Source organism: Hemiscyllium ocellatum, chromosome 3 (assembly GCF_020745735.1).
Source record: "Hemiscyllium ocellatum isolate sHemOce1 chromosome 3, sHemOce1.pat.X.cur, whole genome shotgun sequence".
In the NCBI taxonomy this organism is placed as follows: domain Eukaryota; kingdom Metazoa; phylum Chordata; class Chondrichthyes; order Orectolobiformes; family Hemiscylliidae; genus Hemiscyllium; species Hemiscyllium ocellatum.
The window spans coordinates 111090419-111107894 of NC_083403.1; the positions used below are offsets into that span (position 1 = coordinate 111090419).

General features: G+C 39.3%; 1 protein-coding gene across 1 annotated transcript; it reads left to right on the plus strand.

The window, feature by feature from the left end:
• Positions 1-246: 246 nt before the first annotated feature.
• LOC132807333 (large ribosomal subunit protein uL5-like) lies at positions 247-14905 on the plus strand. The gene is made up of 5 exons (XM_060821569.1): positions 247-400; positions 2397-2503; positions 3520-3651; positions 12540-12650; positions 14118-14905. The coding sequence occupies exons 1-5, from the start codon at positions 277-279 to the stop codon at positions 14145-14147; spliced, it is 504 nt and encodes a 167-aa protein (XP_060677552.1). The 5' UTR covers positions 247-276; the 3' UTR covers positions 14148-14905.
• Positions 14906-17476: the final 2571 nt, after the last annotated feature.

Sequence of the window (17476 nt, forward strand, 5' to 3'; positions counted from 1 at the left end):
TACCCTCTATTGTCTTTTCCATAATGTGCTTATCCAGCTTCATCTTAAATGCATCCATACTATTTGCTTCAACTCTTTACGTTAATAGCAAGTTCCATGTTCTTGTCACATTGAGGCAAGGAGTTTCTCCTGAATTCTTTATTCAATTTCTTGTTCACTATCTTGTATTGATAGCAATGGCCACTGAGTCTATTCTTGAGCTAACAGACTTTTGTTGCATTTTGTCCATGTGATGTCTTTATTAATTTCTTTCAGGGTGAAAAAAAGGAAAATCCTATGCGTGAGCTCCGCATTCGGAAGCTATGTTTGAATATCTGCGTAGGTGAAAGTGGTGACAGACTCACCAGAGCTGCTAAAGTGTTGGAGCAACTCACTGGCCAGACCCCAGTGTTTTCCAAAGGTTAGTGTTAACGTATTCCTACTCCTACCTGATGTATTGCTTCATATGCCCATCTTCGTCCAACGACTTGTTTACAACTCCTCACAAGCTAAAATTAAAAAATGTCCACAAATTTCCAAATGAAATCCTGATTCATAATTGCAAAAACATCAAATTTTTACAGTACAGAAGGATGACATTCTATACATTGTCTGTGTTGGTTCATGAAAGAGCCAACCCTGTCCAGCACTGCCCCCTACCTGGCCCCCAACCTCATCCAACACCACCCTCTAAATGCACCCCAGCCCCATCCAACGCTACCCCTGCCCACCCCACAAAACCCGTCCAACACTACCTCCTGCCTGCACCCAATCCTATCCAACACAACCTTTGTCTACCCCCCAAAATCCATCCAACACTGCCCTGCCCGACCCCCTGCCCATCTCTGCCTGCCGTCCAATGCTGCCACCAACCCTGCCCATCCTGCACCGTGCCCCCTAAAACCAGTCCAAACCCACCTCCATTCTCTTCCCCCAAACCAGTCCACCACCATCCCCCTTCCACCCCAAACCCGTCCGGTACCTTACCCCCCCCCCCCCCCCCCCCCCAAAGCACTGTCCAACACTGCCCCCCTTCGCCCGGCCCCATCCAACACCATCCAAGCTGTTCCCCAAACCTGTCCAACACCCCCCCACCCTCTCCCCAAACCTGTCCAACACCCCACCACCCTCTCCCCAAACCCATCCAACACTGCGCACCCCACCCCCAAATTTCCCCCAAACCTGCCTGCCCCCAACCCCTCTCTGGAGCAGCCAGACTGGACACCAACAGCAAGACTGCTGCTGCATTTTTGAAGGGGGTGGTAAGTCTCCAAATAGTGCTTGCTCACACATGCGCGCGCACACAACTTTTTAACTGCAACTTTTTGACAGTTTCCACCTTTGCCCTGTACAGGACAATATTAGAGTGATTCTCTGGGGAAGGTGGGGGTTTAGGGTGCATGCCTGTGTAGAACTCCAGGGAAAGTGTGTGTTCTGTAAAAGTGAAGCCTGTGGAATTGGGAACGAGCAGTTGCAACTTGGATATAAAGTTGATTTGTCAGAAAGTCAGTGAATGATTATTTGGGAGAGTGGGAAGAAGTATATAGTGATGTCCCCACACAGTCAGTACATCAACCACTTATCTTTTTGACAAATGTTAATTATCTGAACTTAAGTGGAAAGGTATGATTTGAACATTTGTGGATAACAGGAAACTTAGATATGCAGTCAACAGTAAGGGGAATAGAAACAGACTTCAGATTAATATGGGGAGATTGGTGAAATGGTCAGACGCAGGGCAAATTCACTTTAATGCAGGATAGCTTTAACATAAGGAAATGATGTATCTTGAAAAGAACTTGGAAGAGCTGTGATATAAATCAAATAATTTTAGTGTGTAGTGCGGAACCTCGATTATCTGAAGGACACGGTCGGGGAGTATTTCATTCAGTTAATCGAATGCCGAATAACACAGTTTAGCCAAGCATCGGGACCTTGCAATCTTACCGGAAAATTCAAATAATTGAAAGCTGGATATTCGAGGTTCCTCTGTATAGGGCAGATAAATTGTGTTAATACCAAAATATTGCAAGATGATTTGATAAAATTTTTAAAATCCTAGGACTTTTAGTCTAAATCTTTTTGAATTATTCATAGATCTCGGGAAGAGTATAGTGTCCAATTCTGGTGCACAGAATGGGCCAAATGGCTTTCACCTTTATAAAATTCAATGATCCAGTCCTAAGTTCAATTTAGTCACTGATTACTTCAAATTTACAGCTGAATGTTCAGTTCTTTGCATTGCACTTCAGATTATTTATTAATGATCTGTTTGATTGCTTTTTTTTTGCAGCCTGGCTTTTAGGGTGCTTTGGTAATAAAATTGAATTCTAACTGCCTCATTCTGAAATGAGCAGGTGGTCAGCATTTGAGAACATAACCAAGGCAAATGCTAAACTCACTTATCTCTCTGACAGCTCGCTATACTGTGCGCTCATTTGGTATTAGAAGAAATGAGAAGATTGCTGTTCATTGCACAATCAGAGGAGCCAAAGCTGAAGAAATTCTAGAGAAAGGTCTAAAGGTGAGTTGTTTGTAGATTGATGTTTATTCTTGATGGATATGATGAATAAATTCAGCTGCTTGATTAGTTGAAGGAGGGAGGAACAAAGGCACCAAATAGAACAACTGTATTTACTATTGTGGGAGAAGAATTATTTCATCAGGATTCAATCTTTTGTAATGCTATGAGCACTTTTCAGTTGGAAGTGATCTGGGATTAGCATGTGCGTGGGTAGAGCACACTGACTTCACCATTGGAGAGCACGTTTAAATCCAGCCCAGAGCAACGGACAAAATTTTTCTCTGCAACTAATGATCTTGTATGTAGTTGTTAAACAGTTTTTAGTGCAATCTTGAGATGCGTAAGTGGGGGAATAGAAAATACCTTATTAGGGTATGTTAGTCTGAAGTGTGCATTGGAGTCCTTTGATATAGAATGTTTAGTCTTCCTCCCACCCTGTCCCATTTTCTAAGCATTTTAAGATGTTGGCTCCCACCAAGATACAGTTATCCATAGCACCTTGTAACTTTCTCAAAGTGAGCCATTTTATGTGGACTTCATTTGCCTAAGCAGTGAACAGAGTGTGTGTTGCATTTTGAGAGATGTCATGTAAGTCTTGTGTCCTCAGCTACCTTTCTCACGTTTTCACTTGTTTATCCAATTTGCTGACAAATGGAATTGACAAGAGATCCTGGCTGACTTGCCTTTTCCACCTTTCCTCTGATCCAGGAAACCAGCGCTAATGATAGTCTTCACACAGCTAAGAAGTGTGAATCCGAGGCTACGTTTAGGGTCTAACATGTATTTGTGGCTTAGTACTAATTGGCCACTGTGTTTAGCTGTTAAACCTTTGGATGGTATATGTAAAAGTAGGTTTCCTGAGCCTCTGGCCATGTATTACACGGATTGTGAGCAGTTAACCTTGATATTTGTGCAGGAGAAGTAAGTGATCCATTTCCCAACTCCAAAGTTGCTCACTGCGAATTGATTAAAATGTTGCTTCAGATCTGTATAATTTTACCTATCTTTATGTTCAGGTTCGGGAGTATGAACTGAGGAAGAGTAACTTCTGCAACACTGGAAACTTTGGCTTTGGTATCCAAGAGCACATTGATCTGGGCATCAAGTATGATCCTAGTATTGGAATTTATGGCCTGGATTTCTATGTGGTAAGTCAGTGGCTCCCAACTTCTTTAGTATCAAGGTGGACTTAAATGAGGCAAACAATTTAATCGCAGACCCATTTTTTCAGCTGAATTAATTGCTCATAAGTGATACATTTACTTGCATTCACAATGGTTATGGCCTTTCTAGAGATGTTTGTAACAGTGTTACAATGTGGCGGTAAAGCTTTCTGTTAATTAAACCAAGCACCCAGAAAAGCTCACCTTGCCTTATCTGTTAAAATGGGTGACAGAGAACTCCCAAATTCCACTATTTAAAGAAAATAACATCAATTTAATTTTCTAACTCCAGAAGTGAACATTAAACAACAACTATTCACAACTCCTAAGCCCTCCCTTCTCTTAACTGCTTAGTATCTGCATCTGCCTATGTGCTATTCCAGTATGTTACTTATTAAAATTACATCAACTTAATTTCAAAACACATAGCTGCTGTCATCTGTGACTTCACTCTTCCAGCTGCTGAAGTCCCTGGGTGGTCATCTATCTCTTTACTGCGAGCATGTTTCATATGAAAAGGTACCTTTTGATAGAGAATATTTCTTAATCTATCCCGGTGGCGGTTGCGCTCTGTCTGATTATATCCTCAACATCGGAGAGTCTCGTGGTTTGATGTAGGTAAAACAACAAATTCAAACTCGATCAGGTTTTCATATCCTTGGGCATAATTTAAACTGGTTAAATTTGGATTGTTGTCAAAACAGCAACCAAAACTTAGGTATCCGTTTTACAACCAAGCGTTACAGATTGTACTAGAAAATTGACACTTTGGGACTGTCATCTGGTCAAATACACAGGTATTTGTAATCTCTCAAATCAGAACAGCATTCACTCTCTGTAAACGTACAGTACACATCTTCAACTTCATAATACCTCCCCTCTTTAGAAAAAAATGAACCATCATAATGAAAAGATGGCTTCATTTATTTTCAATTCCTAGTCCACTGCAATGAAATACATAGGTCACTAATCTAGGTTATATTTTCATATTAACTTCTGCACACATATAACATTGCATTCTGTCCAATCTTACCTGTTTTCCTTTAAAGCTGCAATAACGTATCCTCTATCAAGTTTTTACAACCCACAACATGTACAAGTTGTAAATTAAAAGTCTGTGACATAAGACTACAACGAAATAGTCTGATTTATGTCACTTAATCTGTCCAAGAATGTAAAAGGATTGTGCTCAGTCACCGTATGTAACGGTCTCTGACACATTGTTCGTCACATGAGCATTAAAATGTTGGAAGGCCAGCACCAAACTAATTCTTTTTCAATGGTCGAGTATTTTCTCTGGTGGGTGTTGAGTTTCTTTGAAAAGTAGCTAATTGGCCGTTCAATTCCAGCATCATCCTGTAGCAGCACAGCTCCAACTCCTATATCTCTCTCATCAATTGCAATTTTGAAGCGTTTAAAAACATTTGGTGTAGCTAAAACTGGTGTGGTTAGTACTGCTTTTAAGTTCTCAAATGCCTCCTGACATTGTTCTGTCCACTGAAATTTGTGTTCTTTAGTAAATCTGTTAGCGTTGCCACCATGCTACTGAAGTTTGTAACAAACTTCTGTTAGAATCCGCTTAGTCCTAAAAATCGAAGCACCTTTTTCTCCAAAGTCGGTCGTGGAAGTTCCTTGGTGGCCTTCATCTTCCGTCTCTATGGCCTTTGAGGTCAGCCTTCCATGACTGATATATTATGTCCCAAGAACGTCACCTCTGCCTTTGCAAATTCTGTTTTCTTTAATTTCATTACCGATTTTGGCATAATCATTCAGAGCTCTGCCAGCTGTACCATGTGAACCATGACTCTCTAAAGATCACTATATCATCCAGATAAATTTACAACTTGTTAATGCGGCCACAACTTTGTTCATGAGTCTTTGGAATGCGGCTGGTGCGTCCCTCATTCCAAAGAGCTTCAATTTGAATTGATATAGCCTCATTTGGGTTTACAAACATAGAAACTTCTTTCGTTTTCTCTGATTTAAGATACCTACTGATAATCACGCAGTAAGTCCAACTTTGTGATGTAAGTGGCTTGTCCAACGTTCTCTATACGATCTTCCAATCTTGGTATTGGTCTGACTGAATCCCTCTGGATAGCCCATACCACGTGAAGAAAGCTACTAACTCCTCCTCCACCGTTTTTGCCTTAATACTCTATAATGCAATTGCCTCCGGAAATCTGGGAGGCATATGGCTAGCAAGTACAGGTTCCCACGTTTAGTTTTAGGGAGGGGACCTACACATGCAATCATAACCTGTGGGAAGGGTTCTTTGAATGCAAGAATTGGCAACAAAGGTGCAAGTTTTATTACTGCCTGTGGATTACCTACACTTGGTATATATGACATGTATGACAAAATTTAACCACATCCTTGTGCAGTCCAGGCCAGTAGAAGTGCTTTTTTTACCTTAACATGTGTCTTCCTCACACCTAGATGACGTCCTACTGGTAATTCATGGGCTACACGTAATACTTTCTGTCTATATGCTACCGACAACACGAACTGGTGCACTTCAGCCCAATTCTTCTCTGCACTAACCTGCCATGGTCTCCATTTTTGTCTTAGAATTCTATCTTTAAGATAATAACTTTCAGGAATGCATTCTGACTCCTTTTCTAAGTATGCATCTATCTATCTATCTACCTATGTATATGTATGTATCTATCTCGTCTTTCTGTTGTAAGTCAATCAGCTTTTCAGAACTAAGCACGAATGTCTAACTCTCTTCCTGTTCTGGTTTTTCCTGCACCATTATATCAAATAGGGTATCAGCTAACTGAAACTGAACTCCTTTGTCTTTCTATTTAGTTTTTGCTTCTTGCTGTGACTTATGATATTGAGATCTTCTTACTACACAGTCTAGAAAACTTCCAGGGTATTTTAACACCTCATTTCCCTAATCATCTTTTGGCTTCTCCGTAACAAGGGGCGTCACTCCCACCTTGGATCCTGCTAAATCATTCCCAAGAACAAACTGTATTCCTGGAACTGACACTGTCAATCACTTTCACTGTTCCTTCGCCAGTCTTGCTTTAGCTCTCCAACCTGATCTTACACAAGGGAGCGCTAAATTTCTGTCCCATCTATTCTACAAATTACCACTCTGGTAACATGTCAGAAAAAGATCCCATATCTCAAAATTTTAACTTTCCCTTCTCCCTTTGTTCTTTCTGAGTAAACTTCCCCAAAGAGGTAAAATCTTTATAGAGATCGGGCACTAACTCAGTACCCAGCCCCACCTAGGCTGTGCACTCACCTGCACTTTTTTCTTGGGGTTTCCTTTAATACTTTCAATAGTCCTCTGGCTTAGCCTCTTTTACCACCTCTTTTCCCACAGTGCCTGCCTTCAACCACCAGCTCTGTGACATTACATGTCCCAGTGGAAGCACTTGAGGCCTTTCACCTCCTTTGCATCCTCTTAGGCTTTTTTCACTTGTGGTAAACTATTACTGATGTGCTGTACTCAGTGTAAGATCTCCCCTTCTACCAGTTTCAATTCCTCACAGGATGAAATTCTTGAAAGAAGCTAAATTTTGCCTTATGCACCAATGCATATTCATCTGGCATCTCTGCCACTCTTGTCACTTCTTGAACTTCCTGTTCATCCACATGAATTCATATCATCTCTGTAAGTGAGTTTTTAAACTCCTGCAGCAAAATAATCCCTTAGAGCCTCCTAGGTCTTATCTATTTTAAGGTCCATACCCATCTATCCAAATGACTGTTTAATTCTTTAGAACTCAATACAAGTCTGACCTGGTTTCTTTGTTTCTGAACCACTGTCTATACACTGCTGGTATGAACTCATAAGCATTCAAAATAGCCCTTTTGACATCTGCATAATCTCTTGACCCATCATCTGACAGCTACAAATACTTCACTCGCTCTGCCTGGCCAGTTTTTCAAGTGAAATAAAAAAGGTTCTGACCTCTTTCTCATCAAAATGTGGCAATGTTTTCACATATTTGTATACATCATGACATTCTCTCCATCTCCATCCTGTTAACTTGACTTTCCTGATTAGCTTGCAACTTCTGAAGTTTAAATTCTCTCTCTTTGCTCAGCGAAGAACCTTCTCTCTCCCTCTCCCTCTTCCCCTCTCTCTTTATTTTTTAACTCCATTTGCCTCAGTTGCATTAAGTTTTTCTAACTCTACTGCACTTGGCTGTTTCCCTGATACAACAGAGTGCTTGACCAACTCTATTACAATTTCAGCTTTCCTTTTGTCCTTGGTTAAATCCAATTCTAACCTGTTTGCTAATTGTAAAAGTATGTCTTTCATCTGTCTTTCTAAACTTCCTTGGCATATTTGAGAAACATCTTCAAACCCCAACACCTCTTTACCAATGTTAAGAGCTATTTCCTTACTTTTAATTTAACCAACCACAAATAACCAAAATTAAACAAATTTTCTCACCTACATTTTATTTAAAAATGTAGGACACTTATCGGGAAGTGTTTAAACCTGCTAGGATCTTTTGTATTCTAAATTTGTTTAAATCTGTCCAAATCTCAGACAAGCCCCCAAACTGTTATGGCATGGTGGTAACAAACATCCAGGAAAGCTCACCTCACCTTATCTGTTAAAATTCCTCCCACAGTCCAGGTGAATTGGTCATGCTAAATTGCCCATAGAGTTAGGTGCATTAGTTAGGGGGAATGAGTCTGGGTGGATTACTCTTCCAAGGGCCTGTTTCCACACTGTAGGGAATCTAATCTAATATAAAATGAATGAGAGAACTCCCAAATTCCAGTATTTAAAGAAAATAACAATTTTTTTCATTCTGAAAGTGAACATTAAACTATTCACAACTCCTAAGCACCCACCCGCTTTCTCTTAACTGCTTATTATCTGCCTCCGACTCTAACAATATGATGTCCCAATGTGACACTTATTAAAATTACATCAACTTAATTTCAAAAGCATGCAGCTGCTGTCGTTTTCTGACTTCATTCTTGCAGCTGCTAAATTCCCTGAGTTGTCATCTTTCTTTTTACTGTGAGTATGTTTCATATGAAAAGATACCTTTTGATAGAGAGTCTTTCCTCATTTCTTGGATCTATCTCGATGGGAAGAGAGCAACTGCCAATTTTCAAAATGTCTGTGTTTTTATATCCCCAACATCAGATCATCTCATTGGTTCGATGTTGGCAAAACAATAAATTCAAACTCAATCGGGTTTTAGTATCCTGAGGCATAATGTAAACTGGTCAAGTTTGAATTGTTGTCAAAACAGCAGCCAAAACTCAGGTGTTCGTTTCACAGCCAAGTGTTACAAATTTTCAATTTTCCAGTGTGCTCTGGGACTGCCATTTAGTCATTTACACAGGTGCTTGTAATCTCACAGCTCAGAACAGCATTCATTCTCTCCTAAAGATACAGTACATGCCTTTAACTTCAGAACAATAGTGTATAGAACAAGCTGAAGAAAAATCAAAAGCATCAATGTTTCAAACTCATGAGTGCAAATACCAGTGTGGGTGCAACTACTAGCCATTTGGATACAGAACTGTCTCAAAGGTAGGAGACAGAGGGTGATGTTGGAGGGTTGCTTTTCAGACTAGAGGCTTGTGACCAGTGGTGTGCCATACCGATTGGTGCTGGGTCCACTGCTTTTTGTTAATTATATAAATTACTTGGATGTGAACATAGGCAACATGGTTAAGTTTTCAGATAACACCAAAATTTGTGGTGTAATGACATTGAAGAAAGGTACCATGATCAGATGGGCCAAGGAGTGGCAGGTGGAGTTAAATTTAAATAAATGTGAGCTGCTGAATTTTGGAAAGGCAAATCATGACAGGACTTATACACTTAACGATAAGGTCCTGGGGAGTGTTGCTGAAGAAAGAGTCGTTGGAGAGCAGGTTCAGAGCACCTTGAAAGTGGAGTCACAGGCAGACCGAATAGTGAAGGTGGCATTTCGCATGCCTGACTTTATTGGTTAGTCCTTTGAGTTGGGACATCATGTTGTGGCTGTACAGGACATTGATTAGGCCACATTTGGAATACTGTTCAATTCTGGTTTCCCTCCTCTTAGAAGGATGTTGTGAAATTTGAAATGGTTCAGATAAGATTTCCAAAGATGTTGTCAGGTTTGAATGGTTTTAAAGGGACCTGAGGGGACGACCTTTTCACACACTGGGTGGTGTGTGCATTCAATGACCTGCCAAAGGAGGTGGTGGAGGCTGGTATAATTATGACTTTTTAAAAGGCATCTGGGTGGGTATATGAATAGGAAGGTTTAGGGGGATATGGACCAAGTGCTGGGAAATGGGATTAAATCACCTTAGGTCATCAGATTGGCTTGGATGCGTTGGACCAAAGGGTCTGTTTCCATGCTGTACATCTGACTCTTTGTCAGCTTCTCTGAGAGTGAGGAATTCGGATAAGAGCAAGCAGCCTTTCCTGTCCATGAAAGTCTAAAGGTCACATAGTGCTCAGTATTTGATCTCTGAACAGTTCTTGCTTTTTTTTTGGGTCCAGATGTTTCATCAACAGAATTAGCAGAATAATCACTTCTTTTGACAAGAAACTCATCCATTTCTTTTAAGAATTTATTCTGATAGATCAGTGCTTAATTTTTTAAAATTCCAAAATATTCACACTCAAATCCAAGCTAATGTGGATACATGTCCAGGCAGGCAGGTTAGTTCAGTAGTTGTTCAACAATTGTAATATATTTGGACCCATGTATACAGATAGATTGCAGAATCAGTGGATTTCTCATCTGCGCGGTGATGGATATCTGCGCATGCACAGCTGTTTAAGTCCACAGAAAGCGATACTGCTTCCTGGTAATTTCACTGTGCTGCTGCATACTGGTTGAAAGCATGAATGCTGAGAATTGTGATTGTTAAAGTCAGATAAGTTGTTTTAAATTGTAGAACAGGGCTTTTTACTTAACACTACCGAAAGCCCCACTTCTTGGGTTGGTTTTATACTATGCTTTTACTGCCCTGTAATTTTCCCAGTCCCAGCCAAAAGTGAGGCTTAGTTTCCAAGGATTTACTTCTGTTTTGTTCTATTTGTTTCCCAAACTGAGAACCTGTGAGCGGCTTTCCTGGTATTCCTCCCTCTACTGCATGCTGGGCAAATTTTTGAACTTCATTTCAGAGATATCTTGAAAACTTTCCTCTTAAAATCCATCTCCACTGTTATATTGGTAACCTAAACTGCTTTCAGCTTTTTCATTACATTCTTGCAATGTGGTGCAACACAGATAAAGATAATGAGTTTTAATATCCTTTTTATTGGTAGCTCAAGATCAGGATATCAACATTGTTAATTAAAATGTGTACTTGCTTAGAGTAATCGGTCACTATTTCTGATTGTAAAGATTAATATTTCATTACAAATATTGATGGATAATGAGCTGAGCCTTTTAATGGTAACACCAGCTGGTTGCATTTAAAGACTAGTGATTGGTTTAATGGATTTTCCTTACTGTCAGCAAGCTTTTAGAGTCCATTAAACTTGCTCTTCTGACAACCACAACATGCTGGGATATGACATACTGAAGTTGTGCTTGTTGTGACCCATGTTACAGCGTGTTACAGCCAGCATGTGTGTCAACGCCAGCCACTTGTGCCTCATATCCAGTAGAACAGTTGATTAGTTAGCTATCTTTAAGGAACTAGCTCTCTTTTATCTTGGAATAAAACAGTTTACATCATAGCTGCTAACAACGTGATATTGTTAACACCTTCCTGGACTTTGTAGACTAGTAGTCTTTCTTGCCTTGCAAACGCCAGTGCTGGCTTAATTGTTTCCGATTGTTAATGTCTCAAACCTTCTTCCCAGCAAAACAATCTGGTCCTTGCTTAAGCTGCAACAGCTCCCTAATCCAGACATCTAGCTCGGCAGACATCAGAATAGAAGCCAGGGTCCCCAACAGATCAACAGCTCCTTTCAGTGCAGCTATCTTACAGTAAAACTGACTACATACTTACATGCTGAAAATGTGTTGTAGAAAAGTGCAGCAGGTCAGGCAGCATCCAAAAAGCAGGAGAATCGGCGTTTCGGGTATGAGCCCTTCTTCATGCCCGAAACGTTGATTCTCCTGCTCTTTGGATGCTGCCTGACCTGCTGCGCTTTTCCAGTAACACATTTTCAGCTCTGATCTCCAGCATCTGTAGTCCTCACTTTCTCCTACATATTTACATGGGTAAGTAAGGAATAGTGGCAATCAGTTGACTCCCAAGCTCGGATTGCAATACGACACTGCCTTAAAAGGAAGGCTACACCATTTTTCCCATCCATGTTCTTTCAATAAGTGGTTTGTATTTAGAATTAGTCAAACAAATCGATGTTGTCGTTAGTGCCAGTATATGAAATGTTGTCATGATTTATTCTGTGAAGATGCAACACAGATTAGAGGTAAATACAGTTCATCTGATGACTAGTTCAGAACTCCATTAATATTTGTAAATCCTGGAGCAGCAGAAAAAGTCTTGTAGCCACATCAAAAACAGCTGATATATTTTTGCAGTGAGGACCCTGACATGGTATGGAAGGAGCTGTTCACCTTAAATTGACGCTGTTAGCATTACTTTCATAGAATCCCTACAGTACAAAAAGAGGCCATTAGGCCTATCAAATCAGCACCAACCCTCTAAAGAACATCATACCTAGGCACTTATATGTAGTACAGTAACCGTAACTTTATATTTGTGCACTGGTTATGTTATGGTTACCTATTTGGGTGGCTATATTATCTGAAGTTCACACATGGCTGTTTTGTGTAACCTTGACAATTAAATCTCTGTTTTTAGGAATGAAAACTCCTTTTGCAGAAGGAAAGTTTGTTTTTGTTGAATTTCTTGTCAGAAATCTGTTTTAAGTTTGTTTTGCTTGTAATTCACAGGTCATGGGGCGGCCTGGTTTCAGCATTTCTGATAAAAAGGTTAAAAGGGGGCGCATTGGTTCAAAACACAAGATTTCCAAGGAAGAATCGATGAGGTGGTTTCAGCAAAAAGTAAGTCGTCTCTCTGGTTTGGCTGTCTCTTGTTCCCGCTACCTTTGATATAAACAAATATAAACTATGAATTTGAAGCTGTCAAGATGTTTCTATTCTGTCTATCTCCATCTTCATCTTCAGGTTACTTTAAACCTTTAGTTTTCCAAGGAGGTTGCGGAATAACTACCATTGGTAAAGCTGGAAATAATGCAAGATTTAAATGTTTTTACATCAAAATTCCTGATTTAAAAATGTTTTGGCTTTCAAGTAGCATCTTATCCTTTTCATGTGTCCAATAAAATAATACTTTATTAAATAATACATGATGCAGAATACAACTGTTGAAGTGAAATTGAGTATTTATTATTTTTGGGGATATCAGCTTTTTATCAAAGCTTTTTCTTGTATTCATCAGGGAGCGTCACAAGACGGTGGGAAAGTAATATTTATACTGTATGGGGAAAGAGTGGTAATTGATCCAATCAGAGTCCACCTGCCAGCAAATTAGCACTTTCTTCTTCTACAGTCTGAAATGTGTTTTCCATTCTCATTGGTATTTCTTACAAATTGTCCTGATGAGTGCAAGACAAAAAGCTTTGACAAAATATATCTTTTGCAGCATTACTCTAGTTCTGTACTACCAAACAAGTATGGTTTTATTTGTCAAGAAAAGCTCTTGCTCACCTAATAAGATCCTAATGGAATCTCCTTTCAAGAGAAAATCCAGAATTGGAATTTGAGAATTACCTGTGTGAATGGGTATAGGTATCGTGACTTGTAGTAATACTGTAGTTTGACTAATACAAATTGCAGTGTGCTGCTTTTCCAGCAGTGTCTTTGCTTGAAGATTTCAGCTGTATGATTGGTCAGATTGTTGCAAGAATTTCTTGCATGCTGTAAATGGATTGCTGAATGGATCATGCCTTTTATGTTAATCCAAATGATCACTGACATTCTGGCTGGTAGCTCCAAGCATTGGCACTAATCAATAAACAGTAGCCAGACACTACAAACATGATGGACATTACTAATAAAGTTTTCTAAAACTAACCTGGGTCACATTTATATATTTAAAGTTTAGTAAATTGATAATGAGTTTATGAGCTGTGGATGAAACGATTAACGATAAAGTACTTATCCATTTGAGCCTGGGAACTCAGCTGGCAACATGCCTACTTTTGTTCAATGTAAGTCTCTTCAGCTGTCACTTGTACTGAATGGTATTTGAGCTGCTGGTGCTGTCTCTGAAGACCGGTTAAAATTTACTGGAAGAGCTTTAATTTCAGTTTCTAAAATGATGCTGTGCTCTTTTTAGACTTCTATCTTGTAGGTAATTACATTAGCTTGAACATTAGCATTGCACTTTGAAAGTGAACCAAAGTTGTGGTGTGTTAGGTACAGTTAGGATGCATACTAATCAGTTTGGCAAACATACTGCTGACTAGTACACTGTTTGGTTAAACTTTGATTTCTTTTGTTTTTCAGTATGATGGCATCCTCCTGCCTGGAAAGTAATTTGAAGACCACATGACAAAGCAATAAAATCAATTTGTAACAGTACTGATGTCAAGAGTTTCTTTTCTAAGTTTGATATTGTTTCAGTTGTTTGTTTCAAACTGCTCAGTGCAATTACCTGATAAAGTGTACAGAATGCTCGGTTAACCAGAAATTCTGGGTATCTGTGCAGTTTTTATTTGCTGGCAAGAAAGATCAAGTTAATTTGACAGGAATAAATTCCATGTAACATGGATCGGTCAAGTTGTTCTCATTCTGCATCACTTGTTAGAGATGCAGCCAAATGCATTTACAGTTGTGCATTCTTGAAATAATTATACCATGAAATACAAAAACATGCAATGTTAAACTGGATTCTGTTTCACCCACCTTATTTCCGAAATGCTGATATTACCATGCTGCTTCGACTTGGGTGTGTTGTTAAAATGAACGGCAGTAATACATATTCACAAAAGTAGCCTACTTGCAAAGTATTTTTTACAAATGCCTAATCATTCATAGAGGTAAACCTACTACAAAGATGTGCGGGTCAGGTGAATTGGCCATGCTAAATTGCCCATAGTGTTAGGTAAGGGGTATATGCAGGGGTATGGGTGGGTTGCGCTTCGGCGGGTCGGTGTGGACTTGTTGGGCCGAAGGGCCTGTTTCCACACTGTAAGTAATCTAATCTACAGAAAATTCACCTGTGATTCAGTCTAATATAGCGTTGTTTTTAATATGTTCACTATCCATTAAATTTATCTTACTTGCCTTGTAAAGTTGGAGTTAAGAATCTGTGTTGCTTAGAATAGATCATTTACAATCTGAATGAGAAAGCCTTATACATGCCATATGGCTTATGGAAAGTCAGTCCCTCATACATATCACTATAACAATGAAGTTTCAGTCATATTCCAATGAATGTGGTTACATCAGATTAGAAATTGCACGTCATGGTGTTAGGAAAGCTTTTCTTCACTTGTTTTATCTCCAGTATTGTCTCAAACGTATGCTTGCCAGTTCTTATTTAGTATAAGGTTTAAAAATCTCACACACCAGGTTATAGTTCAAAGGTTTATTTGAAAGTACAAGCTTTCAGAGCACCACTTCTCAGTCAGTAGCTAGTGGGGCAGGATCATAGGACACAATTTAAAGTAAAAGATCAAACTATCCTAAAACTGATGTGATGTCTTGAACAAATGTAGATTGCTGTTAAGTCTTTAATCACTTAGAATGGAGATGCACATTTTGAGTGATTTCTAATATATAAATCCCCAGAACTACTTTCAAGTCACAGTCCTGAGGTAACTAAAGGTGACATCTCAGCTCAGATCATGCATTAAAGATGTGAGGTTAAGAGTCTGTATCCCTACCTTGAATCAGATTGGTTCTATTTTCAAAGTAGGAATTTATAACATGTCACATGGACTGACTGCCTACAGAGTTTGGGAGTTTGCACGTTCTCCCCGTGTCTGCGTGGGTTTCCTCCGGGTGCTCCGGTTTCCTCCCACAGTCCAAAGATGTGCGAGTCAGGTGAATTGGCCATGCTAAATTGCCCGTAGTGTTAGGTAAGGGGTAAATGTAGGGGTATGGGTGGGTTGCGCTTCGGCGGGTCGGTGTGGACTTGTTGGGTCGAAGGGCCTGTTTCCACACTAAGTAATCTATTCTAAAGTAATCTAATCTAATCTAGATTGTGCTTTTTGAACAATATAGAATGTATCTGCAAATGCAAATTCATACCATACCACGTGAGTGTGACAGAGTATATGCCTGTGAGAGGGTGTGTGTATACGTGTGCTTGGGTGCACAGTGGGATCACTTGGTGTGTGACATAATTCCAAGATACCAGTTAAGGCCATCCTCATGGGTATATTATTTAGTGTATGCTAATTTCCTATTCAGTCATCCTGATTGGGATTTTTGAAAAGTTTTCAGTATAAGCTGCCTTGTATTTCTGTAGTGTATTTAAGATAAAACATTCCATGGTGCTTTATGGGATTATAATCTGAACCATCACACCAACATGAGACAAATCAAAAGGTTGGCCACAGAGGTAGGTTTTCAAAAGGGAGCCTGAAAGGTTGAAAACTCATCTTTGGGTCAGACATAACACCAAAGTTTAAACTTGGATAATGGAGACAGTTACCTGAAAGGGGGTGTTGGTAGTTAACACTCAATTTTGTGAAAGGGACAAAATACAGTTACTTCAGATTTCCCAATAGTTAGTTGAAGGAAATTGCTGCCCATCCAATTCTGACAGTCAGATAAGCAGTCTTGATGAAGAATATGAGAATTGGTGAGGTGAAGTTGGTTGTCAGTGTCACATATGGTTATTTTCACAAAGTGTTGAAATGGCTGCAATTTTAAAATCAAATATTTTTTAATTTAAAAATCTGCCATTAGTTTGACAAAAAAGATTATGGTTTGATACTGTTACTTCAGATTAACCTAAGGAGACTGAGGATATCTGGTCAGCATGGACGAGTTGGACCGAAGGGGGTTTTCATGCTGTACATCTAAGATTCTACTGTTTGTTAGTTGGATCTATTTTGCCATAACTTATTCAATGGACTTCAGCATTGCTAACAAATATGTTTAAGGCCACTTCATCAAAGGCTTTTGGAAATCCATATTTAAATCAACCTCATTGTTTTTCAACCTACTCAGCTATCTTGTTAATTAAAAAAACTAATCAAGTCTATTACACAATTAATTTCCCCAGAAATTTGTTTTAATTATACAAGTTATCTTTAAGTCATGCTGGCTTCCCTTAGATTAATCGGTGTTCGACTATCACTTTTGTTCTAAATTTCTGCTTTTCAAAGTTTTCTCACGATTCAGGTTAGATTAATTGGATTAGGTCTGTGGTCTTCACTACACACATCAGTCTTCCACAAATTATTTTTCTCACGTTTACCCAAGATCACTACATCTGTGTGGCAGCTTACTGTCAGATTGATTTCAAAGTAATTATTTAATTGAAACCTTAAAAGATTTTGCAGCATTGTACTCCTAACAAAAAATTGCAGCTGTGTGGACAATATGAAAGTTTGACTTTTAACATAGGAAAAGTAAGCCAATATGCAGCTTGTACAATAACCCTTGCAAGTCCTCAGTCACAATTTATATGATATAGGTACACCTTTTATGTTTAGTGTGTCCTGCTTTTGACTCACGACAAGTGAAGGGACAACTATAGTTCCAAATCAAGATGGTATGTGGTTTTGAAAGCAACTTGCACATTGTGGATGTCTGTTGCTGCTACTGTAGGTTATAGAGTTTGAAGTGCAATTGCAGTTGCATCAATTACTGCAGTTAATCTTGTAGATGGTATACAATGCAGGCAGGAC